At 42.5% G+C, this 18,960-nt stretch overlaps 1 protein-coding gene across 6 annotated transcripts in view; it reads right to left on the bottom strand.

The window, feature by feature from the left end:
- Window positions 1–460: 460 nt before the first annotated feature.
- Window positions 461–18,960, bottom strand: part of LOC149352643 (phosphatidylserine lipase ABHD16A) — a 103,159-nt gene continuing 84,659 nt past the window's right edge. For 4 of the 6 annotated variants that reach the window (XM_089581844.1, XM_089581845.1, XM_089581840.1 and 1 more), the window contains exons 18-21: window positions 17,679–17,777; window positions 16,630–16,676; window positions 7,374–7,583; window positions 461–937 (exon numbers count right to left, since the gene is read on the bottom strand). In XM_089581844.1, coding sequence (XP_089437970.1) covers window positions 7,407–7,583; window positions 16,630–16,676; window positions 17,679–17,777 — 323 coding nt within the window. In that variant the 3' untranslated portion in view covers window positions 461–937; window positions 7,374–7,406. The remainder of the gene's footprint in view (window positions 938–7,373; window positions 7,584–16,629; window positions 16,677–17,678; window positions 17,778–18,960) is intronic. The other 2 variants (XM_089581843.1, XM_089581842.1) reach the window with 2 other exon arrangements.

The following is an 18,960-nucleotide window of genomic DNA, read 5'->3' as shown; positions in this document are numbered from 1 at the left end:
CGCGGTTAAACAGGGAAAACATATTGTATCTCCCCAATTAAAACTCCACAATACCAATAGCAGAATGTTAGGGACTGGCTCAGAAAGGTAAAACGGGAGAGAGCGGCTTCATAAGCACTTTGCATGCGAAGCCTGGCCGCATGACGTCACGCTCTCCTGACATTTTTGAAAGCATTACTTCACTAGCAAAGCTGAAAAACCTGGGGCATGTGTGAAACCTCAACCTTTGAAGGAATACCAGCAGCGAAGGCCTTGCACAGGTGCTAAGAAAGAGATTACCCGAGTCAAGAAACAAGTAGTATTGTTTTGCTCACCAAGTGCAACAGTAATGATGTGCATGGTCATAACTACATTGAAAAGTGCTCAATGAGAAGTACTTCAGCCTTAATGAGGGGTTTCAAGACCCCTTAAAATAAGTGCAGTATACCAGCATTAATATACCAAAGAGTACAACATCAAGTCATCAGAAATCTTATTTAATCACACCCAGGTTGAACAACTTTTTGTTCTTTGACACAGACTTTGTGCAAAATGAAGAAAAATCTGATGAGGGAATGTACTATGAATGTAACAGAAGTTATCAGTACTCAATGAGTGCCCACAGTTCCCAGTTAAAGCCCCAGTTGTGCCTTAAAGGTAGAAGCAAAAATTGTTCAGGACCCATCTTTTGTGAGACAGTGCTAAACTTACACCCTAGTTAAGCATATCACAGTGTACACATAAAATACATACATGAGAAAATGAATTTTGCAATTTTTTGTGATTAAAAAAAAAAGCACAGCTTGATGCCTTCTCAAAGGAAACCATTGGAGAATAATGAAGTTCAGACAAGAACCACAATACACAAGAGCAGAAATGGCTCCAGAGTGCATGCAAGCTGATCCAGGACCAAATTAAAGTACAGCTGTTCACATCCTGGCCCGAGGTGGCATCCACTCTGCAAGACAAGAAGAGAGCTGCTGTTCCATGACTCAAAAAGAAATAGGGAATCATGCCTTTACTGAATATAATTTTCATGTAAAATAAATCAAGCTTTGAATTTGAAACTATGTAAGGAAGCAGTGTGCTTGAGAACAGAAGACCCCACATGGTCTAAAAATGTTTAAAGGAAGTATTAGTCAATTACCAAGAAATTACACCAAGCTCAGCACTTTACTTCATGAGACCTCTTCGGAGACCATTTCTGACTGAGGCAATGCCATGACGGAAAAAAGCAGTGAGTGTCAGTTTTAATAGTAAAGCTGTTGAAAAGTTCTCGCACAAAACGGTACTCATGCTGTGTCCTTCCTGTCCTCATGATATTCTGAGGGTCTGTATTTAAACAATGCTTCCCAAGAATCACCAATATACTTGAACTAGAAGCACCACATAAAGTAATTTCTAAAAAAACACACAATGCTAGCTGCTGTTTGCACAGAAATTGAAACATTGCATGAAACATTTGTCCAAGCAGGAATTTTTATGCGACACAGCAAACAGGCTAGAAAAGAAGCCAGGATGAGTTGGTATGGCATTGTGGTGCACAGCGTGAACTGGGACAAGAAACCAGGACAAGAAACCAAGAAGAAACTTGTCCACAAGGACAAGCGCTGTCCATGTGCATCGCCCTGGTCTCCCATTCCTATTTACATGGTTCAAGTATCTGCAACAGTGTAATAACCACTATGTTATCACCAAGAGCGCAGGAGACCTCCGTGCACACAAAAGCCTCAGTGCCCAGATATGTGCTTTGTTAGTTTTCTCAGCTTTTGTTCCTTCCAAATGTTGGTTTTCACCAAGGTAAACCTTCAGTACTCTGAACCACGTTTATGGAAGAAATTTAAGATGAAGCAGGGCTCTGTCATAAGACTGCATCTGCTTCTGATGGATGGGTTTAGAGCTCTGCAAACAGTGTGGAATCACAACAGCTGTGCAGTTTGGTTCTCAAGTAGGGTGCCGTTATGACTTGTGTTAGACTGACGCAGCCTGCTGAAAACTGGCAGCTAAGTATGATACTGAAAGCATCATTCAGCAGACCATAACATTCCTCGTTCCCATTAGTAACCAAAAATATAAATTCTTCTGGTTGAAGGAAGAAGTATTTAAACTCATGCATTCATTTGTTTATATATAAAAAAAAAGAAGTGGTGAAGACCGCAGAACTGAAACTGATTAAAAGGGTTTGAAGTGGAGAAAGTTACCATCCCGAATTTTACTCTACGCTGAAACATTATAGATAAGTTTGGTTTGGTTTGGTTTATTGGGTTTAACGTCCCAAAGCGACTAAGGGTATGAGAGACGCTGTAGTGGAGGGCTCCGGAAATTTCGACCACCTGGGGTTCTTTAACGTGCACTGACATCGCACAGTACACGGGCCTCTAGAATTTCTCCTCCAAAGAAATTCTAGCCGCCGATTATAGATAAGTAGATACTAAAATACTAAACAGAATGGACAATTCAAAAACTCATGGCTAACAAAAGGCTAAAAAATATAAGAATTAATTTTTGTTCCCTTTTAATGCTGCAACAAGTTTAATTTTGATATCTGTTTTTGTCACAAAGCAACAAAATATTGTGAGCATTTTAATGCCATTCAAAAGCTAGGGGCATATTGATCAATTTTCAAAAATAAAATGATGCAGGAAATATAAAAATGAAGATATTCTGACATCAGGGACTGAACTGAAACCTTTCTTTTGCCAGCAAGCTATCTTAGCCACCAGGTCATTTCAGAGATGTTGAGGCTCCCAAGTGTGCTGCCATACCCAGTGGCAATGCTATCATTGAAAGAAAGCTTTAACCTTCTAATGCCCAAATTATGGAAGAATAAAAAAAATCAACCTCCGTGTTATGATAGCTAATATGCCCCACATTCAAAAGCTGATGTCAAAAATTGGTAAGTGCTGCTGAAGTTTGAGAAATCTGCATGTCATGGATTCGTGAGAAAATTTCGTGCACCTACTAGAGCTGCATGGAAATCCAACTTGAAGGACTTCATTCCTAATGACTGTCATACAAAGAGTTGTTCTTGCTTAGACAAAGGTGCAGGTTGCAATTGTAGCAACGGGAACCTATCTCGCGATAGCAGTGCAGTTTTCTTCTCAGTTACTTGGGCTTGCATGAGCTTGCACTGCATCAATTCATTTGATAATGATTGTACAAGGGTTGTACAATCATTACAATGATTGTACAATGATTGTACAAATGATTTCTTCAGCTTTGCTTCAATGCAGTAAGCTAACACATACAATCAGTGGCACCAAGCTAAGCAGTAAAAAAAAAGTTGGTACCCTCAGTCATCAAGAAGGTGAAATGTCAGCCGCAAGGCAAAAAAAAAAAAAACGCATAAATTTTTATATATATATAAAGGTACAATGGAAGTTCATTTGGGTGCTGCAGTCATTCAATCACCATGGGAATTTAATCTGGTAAAAATATTTTTGTGTCTTCTAATTTTCTCCCAAAGTTCTGTTTGCAGTTGCTTCCTGGCATGGCATGATACAAAGTGAAAGTGCCGCACATCTAATCCATTTGCGGTCTATCAGACATACACAGCAGCATTACATTGGCAACTAAGTTTGATGTGAGAACACATTTAGTTAAATGGTAATACAGGGAAATGCATGTGCCAAGTAGTCAGCTATGTGAAACGAATATCAAAGCTTGAAGCCATCAGCAGACAAAGAATGAGTGCGTATCAAGATCCCCGACTAACTCAACTACTTGCTTTCTGAATGAGGCATGCTTCTTCTAGCATCTCTCTATATGCCAATGTTGAAACTGGTTCATCTGACACTCATTTAACTGACTGCTATAAGTAATGAAAAAAAAATGGTGTGAAATCAAACATACAAAATACACACAGAATTGCTCCCATGTTGTCCTCAGGCACCTTGGCTATAATTATGGGGCTTACACAACAGAATACCCTGGCTCCTTTTATTCTTCATTTCCACCATAGATGTGGCCTCTAAATCTGCGTACACATGTCGCAGCCCTGTTGAAGGTGTATTCAACCATGTAGGAGTCCTTGATTGTCTTTGTTACTCGCATTATATCTAGAGATTGCCCTTCAGTCTGCAGTTATTCGTAATATCCTGTTTGGTCATTTGTCAACTTTCCATACACTTGCCAACTTTTCTTTAAGGGCTTTGGCAAGGTACTTCTGTGGCATGACACCACGAAATATGCACTGAACAGATCACCTCCAAGCAACAGAGACATAAATATAGTAGTAACAATGAAACTGAAATTCCAACAGCTGAAAGCAAGCAGAGATCGAAGATGATAAAACGGCATGCCATTCACACTCGTATGCTCTGCTATCCTGACTGACTAGCCTGGTGAGCAACAAACTAAACTACCAATGGTAGGAAGGCTTTGGACTCCAGTACAGAGCATGCTCCGACTGTTACATCTACAAGTTTTCTCTTGCTCCACTCACTGCTTGGCCGGGAAAGCAGCTGGCAGCACTACTCGCATAAGTGGCCATGGCAGTGCACAGTTAAAATTAATGGTGGCAGAACATGGAGAGCAATACACCTAAGAGCAACTATGGTGCTGAAGTTAGAATCCATGTGCTTATCCATGAGAAATGCAACTTATTGAAGATACTTCCGCACTCTTATATGCTGCAAAATTGTAGGGCATGTGGCAGTGAACTACTTGCTCGAAAGCAAGTGTCCACTGTTCTGACATTGTGATGCCATATCAAGAGCAACTGTAAAAGTCATTTTGATTCAAAACAGCAGAAGTACATGTCTGAGATTTCGCTGGCTGATCACTGCCAACATGCATTTTTTCTGATCTTTTTTTTTTTTTTTGCAGACAGCATGATGTTCTGATGTTTATTTTACATGGCTAGTTAATCTGGCATGCATTTTCATGCATTTCCTGTTCAATATTCACATGTGCTTAAAAAGAAATTAATTTGTGACTGTGGGGCTATACATTTTCCTGCCCTCATTTCTACTGTGGCGTGTTGTCGCTTAGCAGCACACCACAGTCAGCATGTACCAACTGAGCCAGCTTCCCATTTTTCAGCATCTGTGCCTGCCCATATATTCACATGAGAAAACCAGAAGTGAAACTTTTCCTAAGCCAACTGGCTGCACCCTCTACAAATGCCCATAGTTCCACTGGCAGGGACACAAAGATGATGTTCACAGCTCTATGGTATGCTGCTACATATTCAGGAAACCTAAGGAGTAGGTTCAGTAATAGTAACAACATACACTTCTACAGGGTGTGAACACTTATGTGGTAGGTCCCTTTTCCTATCACCTGGTTCGTAAGAGTAAATTAATGAAGCCCATAACACTTAGACACAATAACACCCTGAAAATTCCGCAATACCCTCGACTTGAATTACTGTATCCCAATAAAATTGATGTCATGCCTGCATTACAAAAAAAAAATATTTGCGCAAGTAACAAAAAAAGAAATGATAATTTCCTCCCATATAACTACATTGGGTAAAAGAGGGGAAAGAAGAAAAAAGAAACAGAGAACGGCCACACCACAAGGCATAATGATGCACTACAGCACACGCTGCCACGTGCAATTTATGCTCAAGGAGAGTTTCCTGTTGGAATATATCACACACCACGTCAAAGAACAAAAATAACAAAAACATCCCCTAAACAGGTGGCTACAAAGGAGTGGCCAGCTACAGTCCACATCTGCAGGCTTAATGGGGTCTATTTGGTCAGGGCATGCAGAAAGCTGGGATATGAAGGGGCATTCAAGAAAGCACTATAGTCAAACCTCGGTATAACGAACGCAGATATTATGAATAATTGGCTACATCAAACTTTCCTAAATATTTTTAAAAAATGCACATAATTTTCATTTTCTATACTGAATGCGGATGCACTCAAAATGGATATATTGAACTCACCAGCGCCAAGCACTGCCCGCTCGAATAGCAGGTGGTAGGCTTTGCAACACTATACAAGTGGCTGGTGGTGGTGTGGCAAGTGTTCGAAGGCTCACGCTATATCTCACACTACTGTTTTTATCTTGCACTCACCTACAGCGCCACAGAAGATAGGAGGGTTGGTAGCCGGGCGGTCAGCGCGCATTCACACCTCTAGCACTAGAGCCACTGGATATGTTTTCAAAGTACCGCATTCCTTTTCCCCGCGCCGCTGGGCTTGGAAGAAATATGCATGTGTTGCCATTACAGCAGTGTTGCCAGTGTTGCCATTACAGCAAACACTGATTTGCTAGGGCTTCCCACAAAATGCGGGGCTACCAAAACTCTGTGCTTTCCTCTAGAGCCCTCATACATGTGCAAGACGTTGGTTGCTTCATCGAGTTACAAAAATTACTGTTTTATATTTATTCTGAGTGTCCATTCACATTATCTCCAAAGTTAGCTGTGCCAACTATGCAGAAGTTTTATAATAAAGATGTTAAAAAAAACAGTAGATACATAGGGAACACGGATGCAATTGCGGTGCTCGGACGTCAGTCAAGGCCGGTGGTGGGAAGAGGAGGATCGCAGTACTCTGAAAATTTATCCAGTGACTCTATCTCGCGCTGTCGACAGTGCCGCCTGAAGCAGTGGTGTGGACAGATGCAGTGTTGCAGTAACCATCCTGCACTCGTGCCGGCTGTCACGGAGGCAGTGAAAACAGCAGTATCTTTCACTCTGGCTTGCCATTTCCCATGCGGCACGGCTGCAACAAGGATAAGCCACCCTAGCTGGAACTTGCTGCCTCCGCTGCGTGCTGGCAGTGCTGTGCGGAGAAGCCAACCTAGCTGACACTCAGTTTTTTGCAGCCTCTGGAATCGTCGCGAGCACCTTCAAAATGGAGCTAAAACTTTGGAAAAGGTCTCCCCGTTTCTTTAGTAAGCACCAGCTGAGTTGTCATCCCTTCACTGACTAAATTGCGCTGCTCTTGCGTGTGTTTCTAACGAAATTTCATACTACAAATTTTGGCTATACAACCAAATTATTTTAAGATTTTTACGTGTTCGCTATAGAGAGGTTTGTCTATATATATAATACAATGTGACATGCCATGCTGCAGTCCTATTGTATTGTTCATGCAAATACTGCAAAAGTGAAGCAAAAGAGGCAATGAGTGCAGTGCAAATTTTCAGACACCTGTAAAGAGCACCTGTCATGAAATAGCAGACCATAATTGATTTCATGGCAGTCATGCCCAACTCTGAAAGACCTACAGGCAAGGGCAAAGCAGCATAGCACTACATACAGCTTAGAGAAGGTTTTGTAGCTATCCATTAAAATGGTAAGCAGATTAAAGTGATGCTAACCATCTGGAGTCCCTTACTCCTGGTGTGCACAGGCATGCAAATTGAGGGGAACTGAGAGCAGAAGGAGCCAATGGAGCTGCCAGACAGCAAAAGGTGACAAAAGCGCCCACCAGCAGTGGTAGTGTACTGGTGAGAGGCCCATTTCAAGGCGCGTCTCCCGAAGGGGGTGGGCCACACATGTCGGCTGACACGCGGCAAAAGCCGTCCGCACCTCGACCGTTGAGGTCAACTGCCTGCACCAAGTCCCAGGGTGCCTGGAACAGTCCCGATGGCAATGGCGTGCAGTGGGTGGAGTTGAAATCCACCATGTGCTTGCGAGCCTGCAGGTACAATCAAGAGCTCGGCATGAGAGAACAAACAACGCAGACATGGCACGCAACTCGACAAGAACAATAGCAGAAATTACAAACAGTATGTGTATAAACTAAACAGGCTCAAAAATGTATCACGCCTTTTCTTGTTTTTAACACATCAATACAATGCATGACACTGCATGTTTCTGAAGCACGCGAAGGCAGAATTCTCTTCTAATCTGCTGCTTCTTGTACATTGTTTTACTCTGCACAGCTCAACTGCGCATTGTGGTGCCTCACTTAGCACAGCATGTGCCCTTCCCAACATAGTGATAATGCCTTCACTGCAGCGGTGGCTCAGTGGTTATGGCGCTCAGCTGCTGACCTGAAAGACACGGGTTCGACCCCGGCCGTGCCGGTTGCATTTCAATGGAGGCAAAATGTTAGAGGCCCGAGTACTATGTGATATCAGTGCACGCTAAAGAACCTCAGGTGGTTGAAATTATCCAGAGCCCTTCACTACGGCGTCCCCCGTAGCCTGAGTGTCTCTGAGACAAACCAAAAACCAAAGCCTTCAACCTTTTGTAGTTTCAAGTCACCAAACCACTTTGACCTTAGGAGCCAAAAGAAAACTTAATCAGAAAACAATTGAGTAACAATACAAAAAGCATGGCTCTTCTCAAATGATTCGACAGAATAACACAATAACATCTAAAAGTGAAATGTCTCACTAGATGGATGTCACCACTCAGTGGAAAGCTTTGCCTTGTTTGCTTAGTCAAAAAAACTAAGAAAACAGAATGACTGAATTTAGCGAACATAACTATGTCAGCGATGACAAGACATCAATGGTTGTGAGGCGCCGCACCAATGAACCTATGAAGCTAAAATCATTCAGCTCTGTGACCCGATGGTAGTGCAGTGTAGCAATCTAAAGGCAGTTCTGCACATGAGCTATGCAAAACACCGTGGTGGAGGGATCTGGGTTAATTTCAGCCATCTGGGGTTCTTTGTCATCCACTGACATTGCGTAGCACAACAGCATATTTGCAGTTCCCCTCTATCAAACTGCAGACGCCAAGACCAGGAATCGATCCCACACCCTTGAGCTGAAGCAGGGATTTGATAAATGTTAGGAAATCATGAATAAATGAAAGAATACTGGGAAGGTTGTGCTGCCATTCTTTGTGAAGGCAGAAGAGAGTATGGTGCCACTGTATCCAAAGATGTTCTCATTGTATTACATCCCCTTCCTTGTTTACCTCTTTCTGCATACCACTGGTTCACGTGTTTTGGCAAAGTGAGGAACAGAAAACTACCACCAGATGGCACTACAGCCTCCCCTGCCATGCTAAAACAGTGAGCGGAGCAATCTAGTTATTACAGAGAAACTAAATGTGAGGGACAAATCACATGAGAATTCTGGAACAAGCAGACGACCTTTCACTACTGCCTAATGTCGCAGGGATTCTATAGCAAGCTCGCAAAAATGGAAATAAACGAGGAGGGGAAGTATAGCTTCGGAAGCGATCACAAACGTATTAGTTTGCAGATGGCAGGCCTAACCAAAAGAGAAATGCACGAAACACAACAAGGGAATGCAATTTTAAATGACGAACAAATAGCATTAACCCTTTGAGGGTCGAATTATTTTAAAGAAAACTTTCCCAGGTGGTCAAATTACTTTATTGCGGATCTTGAATCTACAAAATGTATATAATCGAGAATAAATAGTAAAAAAAAAATTAGGAACAGTACTTTGGTGACAGCATTACTCACAACTGGAAAATGTTCAATACAATTTCACGAGCGACGGTGATAAACAAGCTAAGAGCAGCACCAATAAAGATAGAAATCAACTTCCGCCACCTCTGCAAGAGAGTGCCCAAAAAGAGACAACACGTTTCGCGCGACTCCGTTGCGATCCCACGGCGGAATCAAAACCGCGTAGGCGCTTTGCCGCAGAGGGCGAGAATACCTCGCGAGCAACGGTGATAAGCAAGCTAAGAGTAGCGCCAATAAAGATAGAAATCAACTTCGGCAGCCCCTGCAAGATAGTGCTGACAAAAAGAAAACTCAAATTTCGCGCGACTCCGTTGCGATCACGCGGCGAAACGAAAACTACAAAAAGGGTGTTGCCGCAGTCTGTGCCGCTGCGCTAAAGCTAGACATAAGTTCTGCTTATCTCCGTAAGAAGGCAGCACAAAATTCAAACACTTCTTGTAAGTCATAAGAGGTGGCAGCATCCCCCAGTGAGCACGCATTGTTCTTTTGGCGCAAAATTTCAAACGGAAGATCGAAACCGTACCCGTACGGCAAAGACCTTGCGGGACAGAAAACCGCCGCCGTACATATACGGCAAAAACCTTCAAAGGCACTGAGGAAGCAACAAAGAAGCACCCCAATGAAAAGCAGGATTATAATAAGAACGACTCATCAGTAAGAAAATATAACAAGTAAAAGTGGCAAACTGCTGGAAAGAAAAGAGGAAGCCACGAAGCTGGTGGAATAAGGAAATTAAGTATGCCGTCGAATAATGACAGGTAGCTTCAGATAACACAGAGAGGCAAAGAAGGTGCAGGAGGAGCAGGAGGAGAGAAGGAAAACAGGGAGGTTAACCAGAAGAATAAACTGGTTTGCTACCCTACACCGGGGAAAAGGGATGAGGGATGCAGCTTTCTCAAGAGGAAATAGACCAAAAATGGGAATCTTATTGGCAAAAGAAGCTGGAAGTACAGATCCTCTCCAGGGTAAAATAAAGCAGTCCACTGATTGCTGGGTGGCTGAAATTCGCAACGCAACTGAAGGTGGGTCAAGAAAATTCTGGAAACATATAAGCTGGCTGGTAAAAAGATTGAAAGAAAGCAGGAGTGGATTCAAGATGCCGAGGGAAAATGTTTAGAAAGGGATGACACTGCGAACTACATCAGATATAGCTGAGTCATTTAGGAGTGACCAGAGGGTTATCTCCCAAAATGAGACAGCAACCCAGGACATTATAATAAAAAGGAGCCTAGAACTGATCAATCTTTATTGGAAAAAGGCAGAAGCAAACATTTCTAAATGCACAACCATAGAGATAGACAAAATTCTAATCAAGCTGATTAATCAACTTGGTCCAAGCAGCAAGGAAATGATGTTAAAAGCGTTCGAAACAGTCATAACAAATAAATGAATTTCAGACAGCTGGTGACACAGCAGAACGATAGATTTATAAAAGGAAAGGAGATAGGAAGAACATAAAATCCTTCAGATCAATTATGATAACATCTGTTACATACAGGCTGGCAATGCAGGCAGTGAAATTAAAAATGCAGGCATGGATGGAAAGTAATGAGATACTCGGAGAACTTCAGAACAGGTTAAGAGGCGGTAGATGCTTACATGATAGCCTGTTCGTGCTAACCCAATGCATAGAAATAGCTGGGACGGAAATCAGGCCTCTGTATCTAGTCTTCCTGGACATAAGCAATGTGTACAACAACTTAAATAAGGTCATGGAAGACAGTTGGGCTAGTTGGTGTGTATTCGTTAGTGACTGCGACATTGCAACTAGCGTGGAAAGCACAAGGACAGCGACAAAAGGAACCGACAGGACAGCACGCTAGACTTCAACTGACGTTTTAATGCACACATAACAGATTTTTACACTTGTATTCGGTGTTATATTGGACAAACAGGCCAGTGCCTGAATAAAAGGCTACGAAAACACCGGACTACAGTCGCAGCTCTGATGGCGGGGGGCCATTTGGCCGCACATTGCCGCAAATGCAAAGTAAAAACAACAGGCAGTAATGAAGAAAAATGCGTTCCACTCTTTAGCCACACGAGAGTGCTGAGGCGGCTTCATAGGCAGGGTGATAGGGAGATATTTGAAGCATTTTGCATTGATAAGGCAGGGGACAAGTGCGAAAAAAGAGATAATCTATCTGTTGAAAAACTTGCGTGTCAATTTGGTTTAAATGTTTACTCTTTGTTATGACAACCTGCTTCGTGATAAAGAGAAGGGGGCGGGGGTACAGCCTCCTGAGCATGCGCCTAATACAAGTGTAAAAATCTGTTATGTGTGCATTAAAACGTCAGTTGAAGTCTAGCGTGCTGTCCCGTCGGTTCCTTTTGTCGCTGCCCTTGTGCTTTCCACGCTAGTTGCAATGTCTTAAATAAGGAATTCCTGAGGAACATATACTCAGAAGGGAAGGTATTAGTCAAGAGGTACTTGATTTCCTAAATAAAATATACAGAGATAATAAAGTTGAAATTGCATCGGAAGGGATGAGAAGTACAACTGTTGAAATACGCAAAGGATTAAGGCAGGGTTGTCCATCACTGCTGCTGTTCACGATTTATATGATAAATATGGAAAGAAGACTACAAGAAAGTAATATAGGTTACAATCTACCGTAAAATTTCGAACAAGCGCCCCCACCCTTGCAAGGGCCCCCCCTAACTTCACTGTCAATTTCACATTTCCGCGCCTTTCCGGGAAAGGCGAACTGCTGTGAACTTTTTTTTTGCGACTGACTTGGAGGAGTCTTTTGATGGTTTTGAGAGTGATTGACATAGCAGTCATAAATCTTTCACTCAACGAAGTTCATGTTGCTAGAGATAAATAAAATCTTAAATCCATGTGCAGTGCACTTTTTTTTTCTGGCGTGAAAAAAATCGCCGCCATCTTGAATTTTGGTGCTGTTCCGGGATAGCGCCCCCCCCCCCTACTTTGCCAGTGATTTCGACTTGCTGGAGGGGGGGCGCTTGCTCGGAATTTTACGGTATTGTTCAAATTAGGCGGAACAGTCTCTGAGCAATGGCTCCTCAGTTCAATGAACACAGACGATATTGTACTATTTGCTGACAGCCATGAAGATTCACAGACTGGTTAATTCTTGTGGAGACAAAGGGGATGCTCTAGCCTTCACTTTTAGTGCAAACAAGTCAGGTCAAATGATTTTCAATGATTGCACTGATCAAGTGCTTACAATACAAGGCCATGAAATATCCACACTGGCAGAATATAAATATCTCGGGTTATGGGTAAACGAAGGACATATGTACAGGTGCGGCCAGAATAATACGGAGCACGCGAAAGGCGGCCAAGAATGCAGAAACTGCATCTAAGCGCCACCTATCAGCACAACAAAGACACCCCTGGCTATCCGCGCGCAGCGAGAGTGCCTGCCGCCGAGCCCCTCTCTTTGCTGCAACCCTGCCGTTATCACTGTTCGAAAGATGCTGAGCTGGTTCGGGCAACACCGCCAGGTGCTGCCTTCATCCAGGCGTGCTCACTTCAGCCTCGGTGTCGCGTGCCGTCGACTAAACTGCAAAGTGGTGGCAGCGCGGACTGAAGGGCCGAGATAACACGTAATGCCAAAACGGCCGTCTTGCGCCCGTTTACAGCGCGCGCAGCTCCTCGATGCAATAAACGGGGCAACGAAGCGCATGGCGCTGTCAGCAGAGTATCAGTCGAACATAGAGCAAGGGATTGCATGCTATATGCTGTGATGTTGATAAGCCTGCGGAAAAAGTGGGTCCGTGCTACCGGCGCCATCTCGCCGCGTCCAAATTAAGATAGTTCCTGTCGCCACTGCTAGGCAGCGCGCATAAGCACGTTTCCGCTGCTCCGCGACCCTTCCTGTGCTCCGTATTATTCTGGCCGCACCTGTACATGAAAAAGCACGAACAGACTGTTAGGGTGAAAGAGCAAAGAGATGACACGATAATGAAGCATAGGGCATTATGGGGGCACAACAAATATCAAGTACTGAGAGGTATTTAGAAAGGAATAATGGTGGCAGGGCTCACTTTCGGGAATGCAGTTTAGTTCTAATTCAGTTGGGACTAGAAACATATCAGAGAGCTGTTGGAAGACTAGCAAGAGGTGCCCATGGCAAAACAACAAATAAGGCAGTACAGGAGGACATGGGCTGGGCATCGTTCGAAGCACGGGAAGCTCAGAATAAAATAAATGAAAAACGCCGGAGGAAGCAGGGCGACGGCAACAGGAAAGCAGCTAAGGCATACTCATACGGACACAGCCTTGACTCCCAGTGGCAGCAAATCACTAGGAAATTAACCAGTAAGTATGCAGAAAACAAGAATGGAGAAATAAAGAGCACTAAGGGCGGGCCCGGGTCTTGAAATTAACATTTTTATTATTAAAGATATCGTAATGAAATTAGATGTGTACATGTGTTTCGCCTTCTTGTTTTCAAAAATATAAGAGTTTCACTCTATCTCTATTAGTTCCCATATTATAGAAAAATAACTGAAGCCTAAATATTGAAATTCTTACAGGTCTTAAGACACTTTTTTTCTATATTTTTGGCTTCTATTAAAATGAAGCTGTTGCCAAAGACCTGCCATCTGGTGCTATGCTAATTATGTTGTTGTTAAGTTCATCATCACATAAAAAAAATGTAAAATCTGTGCAAGCACCAGAATTATGAAGTATAGTTTGGTGACATTATGGTTCATAAAATTTGAAATGGCCGACTCAGCCAAACAAAAATATCATAGCTCCACAGTTTCGTTCTTTCTGAATTCAAAGTATCAAATTAATTGAAATTGCACCATAAAAAACATAACAAAAACTTCCGTAAGGCTAGTCATGTTGGCAAAAAACATGAAGCTGAGAAAATCACAACTGAAGTTTACGCACCAGCTATTTGGAGGTTGTTGTAGAGGCCTAAAAAAAAAAGCAGAATGTGGACATTCCAGAAATATTTCACAGTAGTGAGTAATACCAGGTAGTGAGGAAGGGGCCCAGTTTTCACACAAAACCAAGATGGCGGCCATCGAGGATGGGGTTGTGGGAAGCGATGGTGCAAAGCCCTGTCCCACTTCGCTCCGAAATCACCATTTCTGGGCTTCGGAGGCGCGAAATATATCGCTATGTTATTCGTTGGAGGTCGAATTTGGACCTTGAAACTTTTTAGGCAGGAACTTTACAGTATATTGATCCAGAATATGCCAATTTTGGAAAATCAGAACTTTAGAATTTTCTGACTGTGTCTCCCCTTAAAACACAAGTAAGAAGTGCAGAAGATAAGAACTGGATTAATTCAATGGAAAAGAAGCAGACTGTAGAACTGTACAAAAATTGGAAGACATGATAATTCTATGACAATTCAAGAGGCAGCACCCTACTCTTTGCAGCTAGATCAGAGTGTCTCAGAACGCGAAGCTATAAAAAGAAATTTAACCAAGATGATGACGCATGTGCAGTGTGTGGTAAATCTGCAGAAACAAGTGAATTATACTAGAATGTGGAAGTATACATCCATATGTCGATGCAAACACAGTCACTCTTCCTGAGGCCCTAGGGTTTAGAGATAACAAAGGTCATGTGAATGAATCTGCGAGAGAAGTTACAAAAAAGCAATTGGAAAATTGGTGGCTCAAAAGCAAGGCGGTGATGCAAGATTAGAAGTTCGGGATTTAAATTTGCATTTAAAGACATTTATAGACAATACCGTTAAGTTTGACTGATTGATAAAAGAAAACGGAGGGGAAAAAGAAAAGGCCAAGCATGGAGGCAACTGCCACCACCTCATTACACGGGGAACACTCCTAACTTCCATCCAGCCATCCATACAAACTGCAGCATAGTTGCTAAGAGTGCCCAGACAAGATTGCCTCCAGAACCACGTGACTTCCACCTCACTTTTCTTCCCTGGTCTTTTAAAGGAGTATAGACACCTAACTTTTGGGTGCGTGCTTTCTTGTTTGTAATGACGCATAAGGCATTACTACATATGGATTACCACATGGTATCTTCCTAAGACCGATAAATAATTTAAAATCGAGTTTCTTTCTCGTGCTGTTTTGGCTTCAACAGCCGAACAATGACTGACGTCAAAGTGTTGTTACAAGTCATGTGAGGCACAAAAAACTGCAATATAATGGCTGCTTCTATGTTCATTTTCTTTCCGGCTCTTGAGGAAGGCTGGCTTCAGCACTGTAGTGAATTATACGATGAAGCAGCGATTATATCGACATTTTTCCGTGTCTCACATGGCATATAACCACACTTTGACGTCACAGCCAACGTCTGTTGTTGAAACCGAAACAGCATGACAGCAAAATTTGATTATAAACTATTTAGCGGTCGTAGGCGAATACCATATGGCGATTCATGCATAGTAGTGTCTTCTGCATGATTGCAGAGAAGAGAACATGCTAACAAAATTCTATAATCCTCTAATAATAGAGCTCCTTGTTTATATAGAACACCGCTAGAGCAAAATTTCCGCCACAGTGAGGTGTTTCCGATTATCAGTCAGCAAATCATGCAAGGCAATGGAATTATTTCTCCCCACAATAAAAAATTTTTACAGCGAGGTTTCACTTCAATAAATTTTTTCCAGGTAAGCAGCCGTTTTTTTTTTTGCACATTTACATATCTTGTCGGGCTTCACGAACAACGGCTGCCGAAATCAGTTTGCAGCTGACATTCACTGCGGAATCATTTTTCCTGTAATGATGGTATGGGAGGCGTCACCGGCAGCGCCCAATAACACAAGTATCAACACGCAGCGCAGTGGCTGAAAGGCATGTGGTTTGTTTTTGCCCTTTCTGGCCTTTTGAGGCCCTCAGTCAAGACTGCAGCAGAAACACATTAAAACACTAGTGAAAATGACACCGTCCTAGCCTTGTGAGCCCAGACAGGTAGGCAAAATGAAACCAAGGCTGCAATTAGCAGGAACGTACCACGCAAACTCTGCAGACTAACTTCTACCCTTCATTTATAAAATTTTGGTTTCACTGCTGCCTGCTTATCTATACTGTTGAGCTTATTTATAATAATTACCGAGCATGAACACTGTCGTTCCACAGCTCAAACGCAGAAAAATTAGAGATAAAAACTTAAACCAACTAACACTGAGCAGCATCACATCGAAAAACTGCCTATGCAGCAAGGGCTTTTATAATTCAGAGAGAAAGCTCATGAATGCCTATTTTCCTTATTGTGTCCATGATGTCATTTGTATGAGTACTGCATACGAATTTTCACTGCTGTCAAAGAATAGGTTTAACTAGAATTAACTGAGAAAACAACAAGTATAAATAGCTTTACCAGGAACAGTATGAGCTGGATCTTGACATCAACACTGAGGCCATCTCCTGAAAATAGGAGGAAAGCGTAAAAGTAAATTACAACAAAGATAGTAACAAACACATCATGTATGAAGTGAAGAGACAAAAAGCAGTTTCTGAACCAACGCACTGGAGGAAAGAAAATTCAACACTGCTTTTATTACTTTTAGCTACCTTTGCCAGTGATAACTTGTTCACACGCAGAGTCTGACAACCACAAGGCCTCTCAAACAAAAAAGTGCACAATGATGCCCTTTCCAACCACTCTTAGAGGTGCACTAAAGAGGAATCTGAACTTGTCTTTTTACTGCGGGAACTCAATCTACACGTTCCGAGCATTCTTAGAAACTTCTAATTATTGTCCGGTGCGGCTGATTTCCCTAATTGAAATTGGATTAAAAGTCCTGGCTCCCACCATTTTTTTAACCCACCGGCGAAGGTGGGAGGAGTCAACTAATGCGTGCAGTGCTTTTCAGGCAGTCGCGTGACGGCTTCGCTTTCACTTTAATTTGTTTTTTAGGTTTCCATGATTAAATAGATCCAGTCACAGACAACACAGCTGCAATTTAGGCCCATGGAAATAAAAATACGTGTGGACTCTGCTTTCACCGATCGCTATGTATCACTCTGCAAGCCAAAACAGGACTGGCTGGATTAAATGGCTTTGGTTGACTCCTCCTACCGTCAGCGGTGAGTTAAAAAAAAGGCAGGAGCCAGGACATTTAATCCAATTTAAATTAGGGAAATCGGCCGTACAGGACAATAATTCGAAGCTTCTAAGAATGTTCAGAACGTGTAGATGAAATTCCCGCAGTAAAAAGAAGAGTTCAGATTCCTCTTTAGTGCACCTTTAATCTGTTTTCTTTCTGCACTGTCAGCCAGTTTGCAACATGATGGTAAAGAGTAAGTTCCACAGAATGTTTGCCCACCAGTCACGCAATTGTGGATTGGCACCACAGATTACCACTCAACATAATTAGCCTTTAAAAAGATTCAAACCACAAACTATTTTGCAACAAAAGAGCTCACCAATGAGCATGGGGAATGATGGGCCATTATCCCTGATGTAGACAGCCAGTTTCTCCATGCAAGCTTCTTCATCCACACCACCTTCATTCCAAAGAACCACTATAAAAACAAGGTATCATGCTCCTTAGAAGGCTGCGCACCTGATAAATATATTCCCTACTTCTGTTTGCAAAAACACTATACCTTTAAAGCTAAAAGCTCAGCAACAAATGAAAAGCTAGTAATACACTAACATGAAACAAGAAACAAGAAAAGAAGTACGATCACAAAGTGAGTCCTTTTTCAGATGTCTTTCTACTGCTATATGGTTGGGCTGTATGTATACAGGGTGCACATAAAAACATGAACAGGATTTTTTTTAAAATTGTGCACCAAGACCGAGATATTAAAGGTATTTGGCCAATGAATCTGCTGAATGCACAGCACAAAGCATGCTAGTTGACCATGTCCATTGTGGCAACTATTTTTCAAGCCATAATCCCTGTGCGACATGACCCGCTGGTGATTGGTCATGTCGCACAGGCTATGTCGAACTAGTTTACAATTGTTTCACTCATTCGCTATAACGAGGTTCGAATCACTGACTGCAAATGACATCAAAAAGTTCCAGACCAGCTTCCTTGCCGGTCAGCAAAACAATGGTTACAACTCTCACCAAAAGATTGACACATTCTTTCAGTTTTGTTTATTGTGAGAAATTCTGGTTTAGGTGACCCAGCCTGCATGAACATGATGACAGGGTTATTCAATTGCTCCTCTCAGATTACTACACAATGACCGCACAATGATTAAGTGTAGTATGAACCAGAAAATCTGGCATTGCAAATGAAACACACCATACATTATTGGACTACAAGGTGCATTGGCTGTCTGTGAAATGAAAAGCTTCCTACTAACAGCTACTGATGAATACCGTAAAAACCCGCGTATAATACGAGGTTTTTTCCCATAATTAGCGTCCTAAATTTCCGCCTCGTACTATTTGCGGATCCGAACAAAAATTTTCGAAGTTGCTCGATGTTTTGGTTTCGTTTTTGCGGCGTGGCTATGGCTTCGCTTCGCTATTGGCGCGTGGCTACGGCTTGGCTTCGTTACTCTCGACAAACGACGTCACGACGTCGTTTCTTTGTTGATCCGTTGGGTGCGCCGGGGGGTCGCGGTGTGCCGTGCGCCTGTTGACAACACACGTGCTAGCATGTAAGGCACGCTTCGTGAAGTGGATATTGTTTTAGAGAGCACGATGTCACGGTCTCGAAAACAGTACTCGGCTACTTTCAAGCGA

This window comes from Amblyomma mixtum, chromosome 3 (assembly GCF_055824585.1).
Source record: "Amblyomma mixtum isolate Tamu chromosome 3, ASM5582458v1, whole genome shotgun sequence".
In the NCBI taxonomy this organism is placed as follows: domain Eukaryota; kingdom Metazoa; phylum Arthropoda; class Arachnida; order Ixodida; family Ixodidae; genus Amblyomma; species Amblyomma mixtum.
The sequence above is the reverse complement of the archived record's forward strand: the minus strand, read 5'-3'. Positions and strand labels throughout refer to the sequence as shown.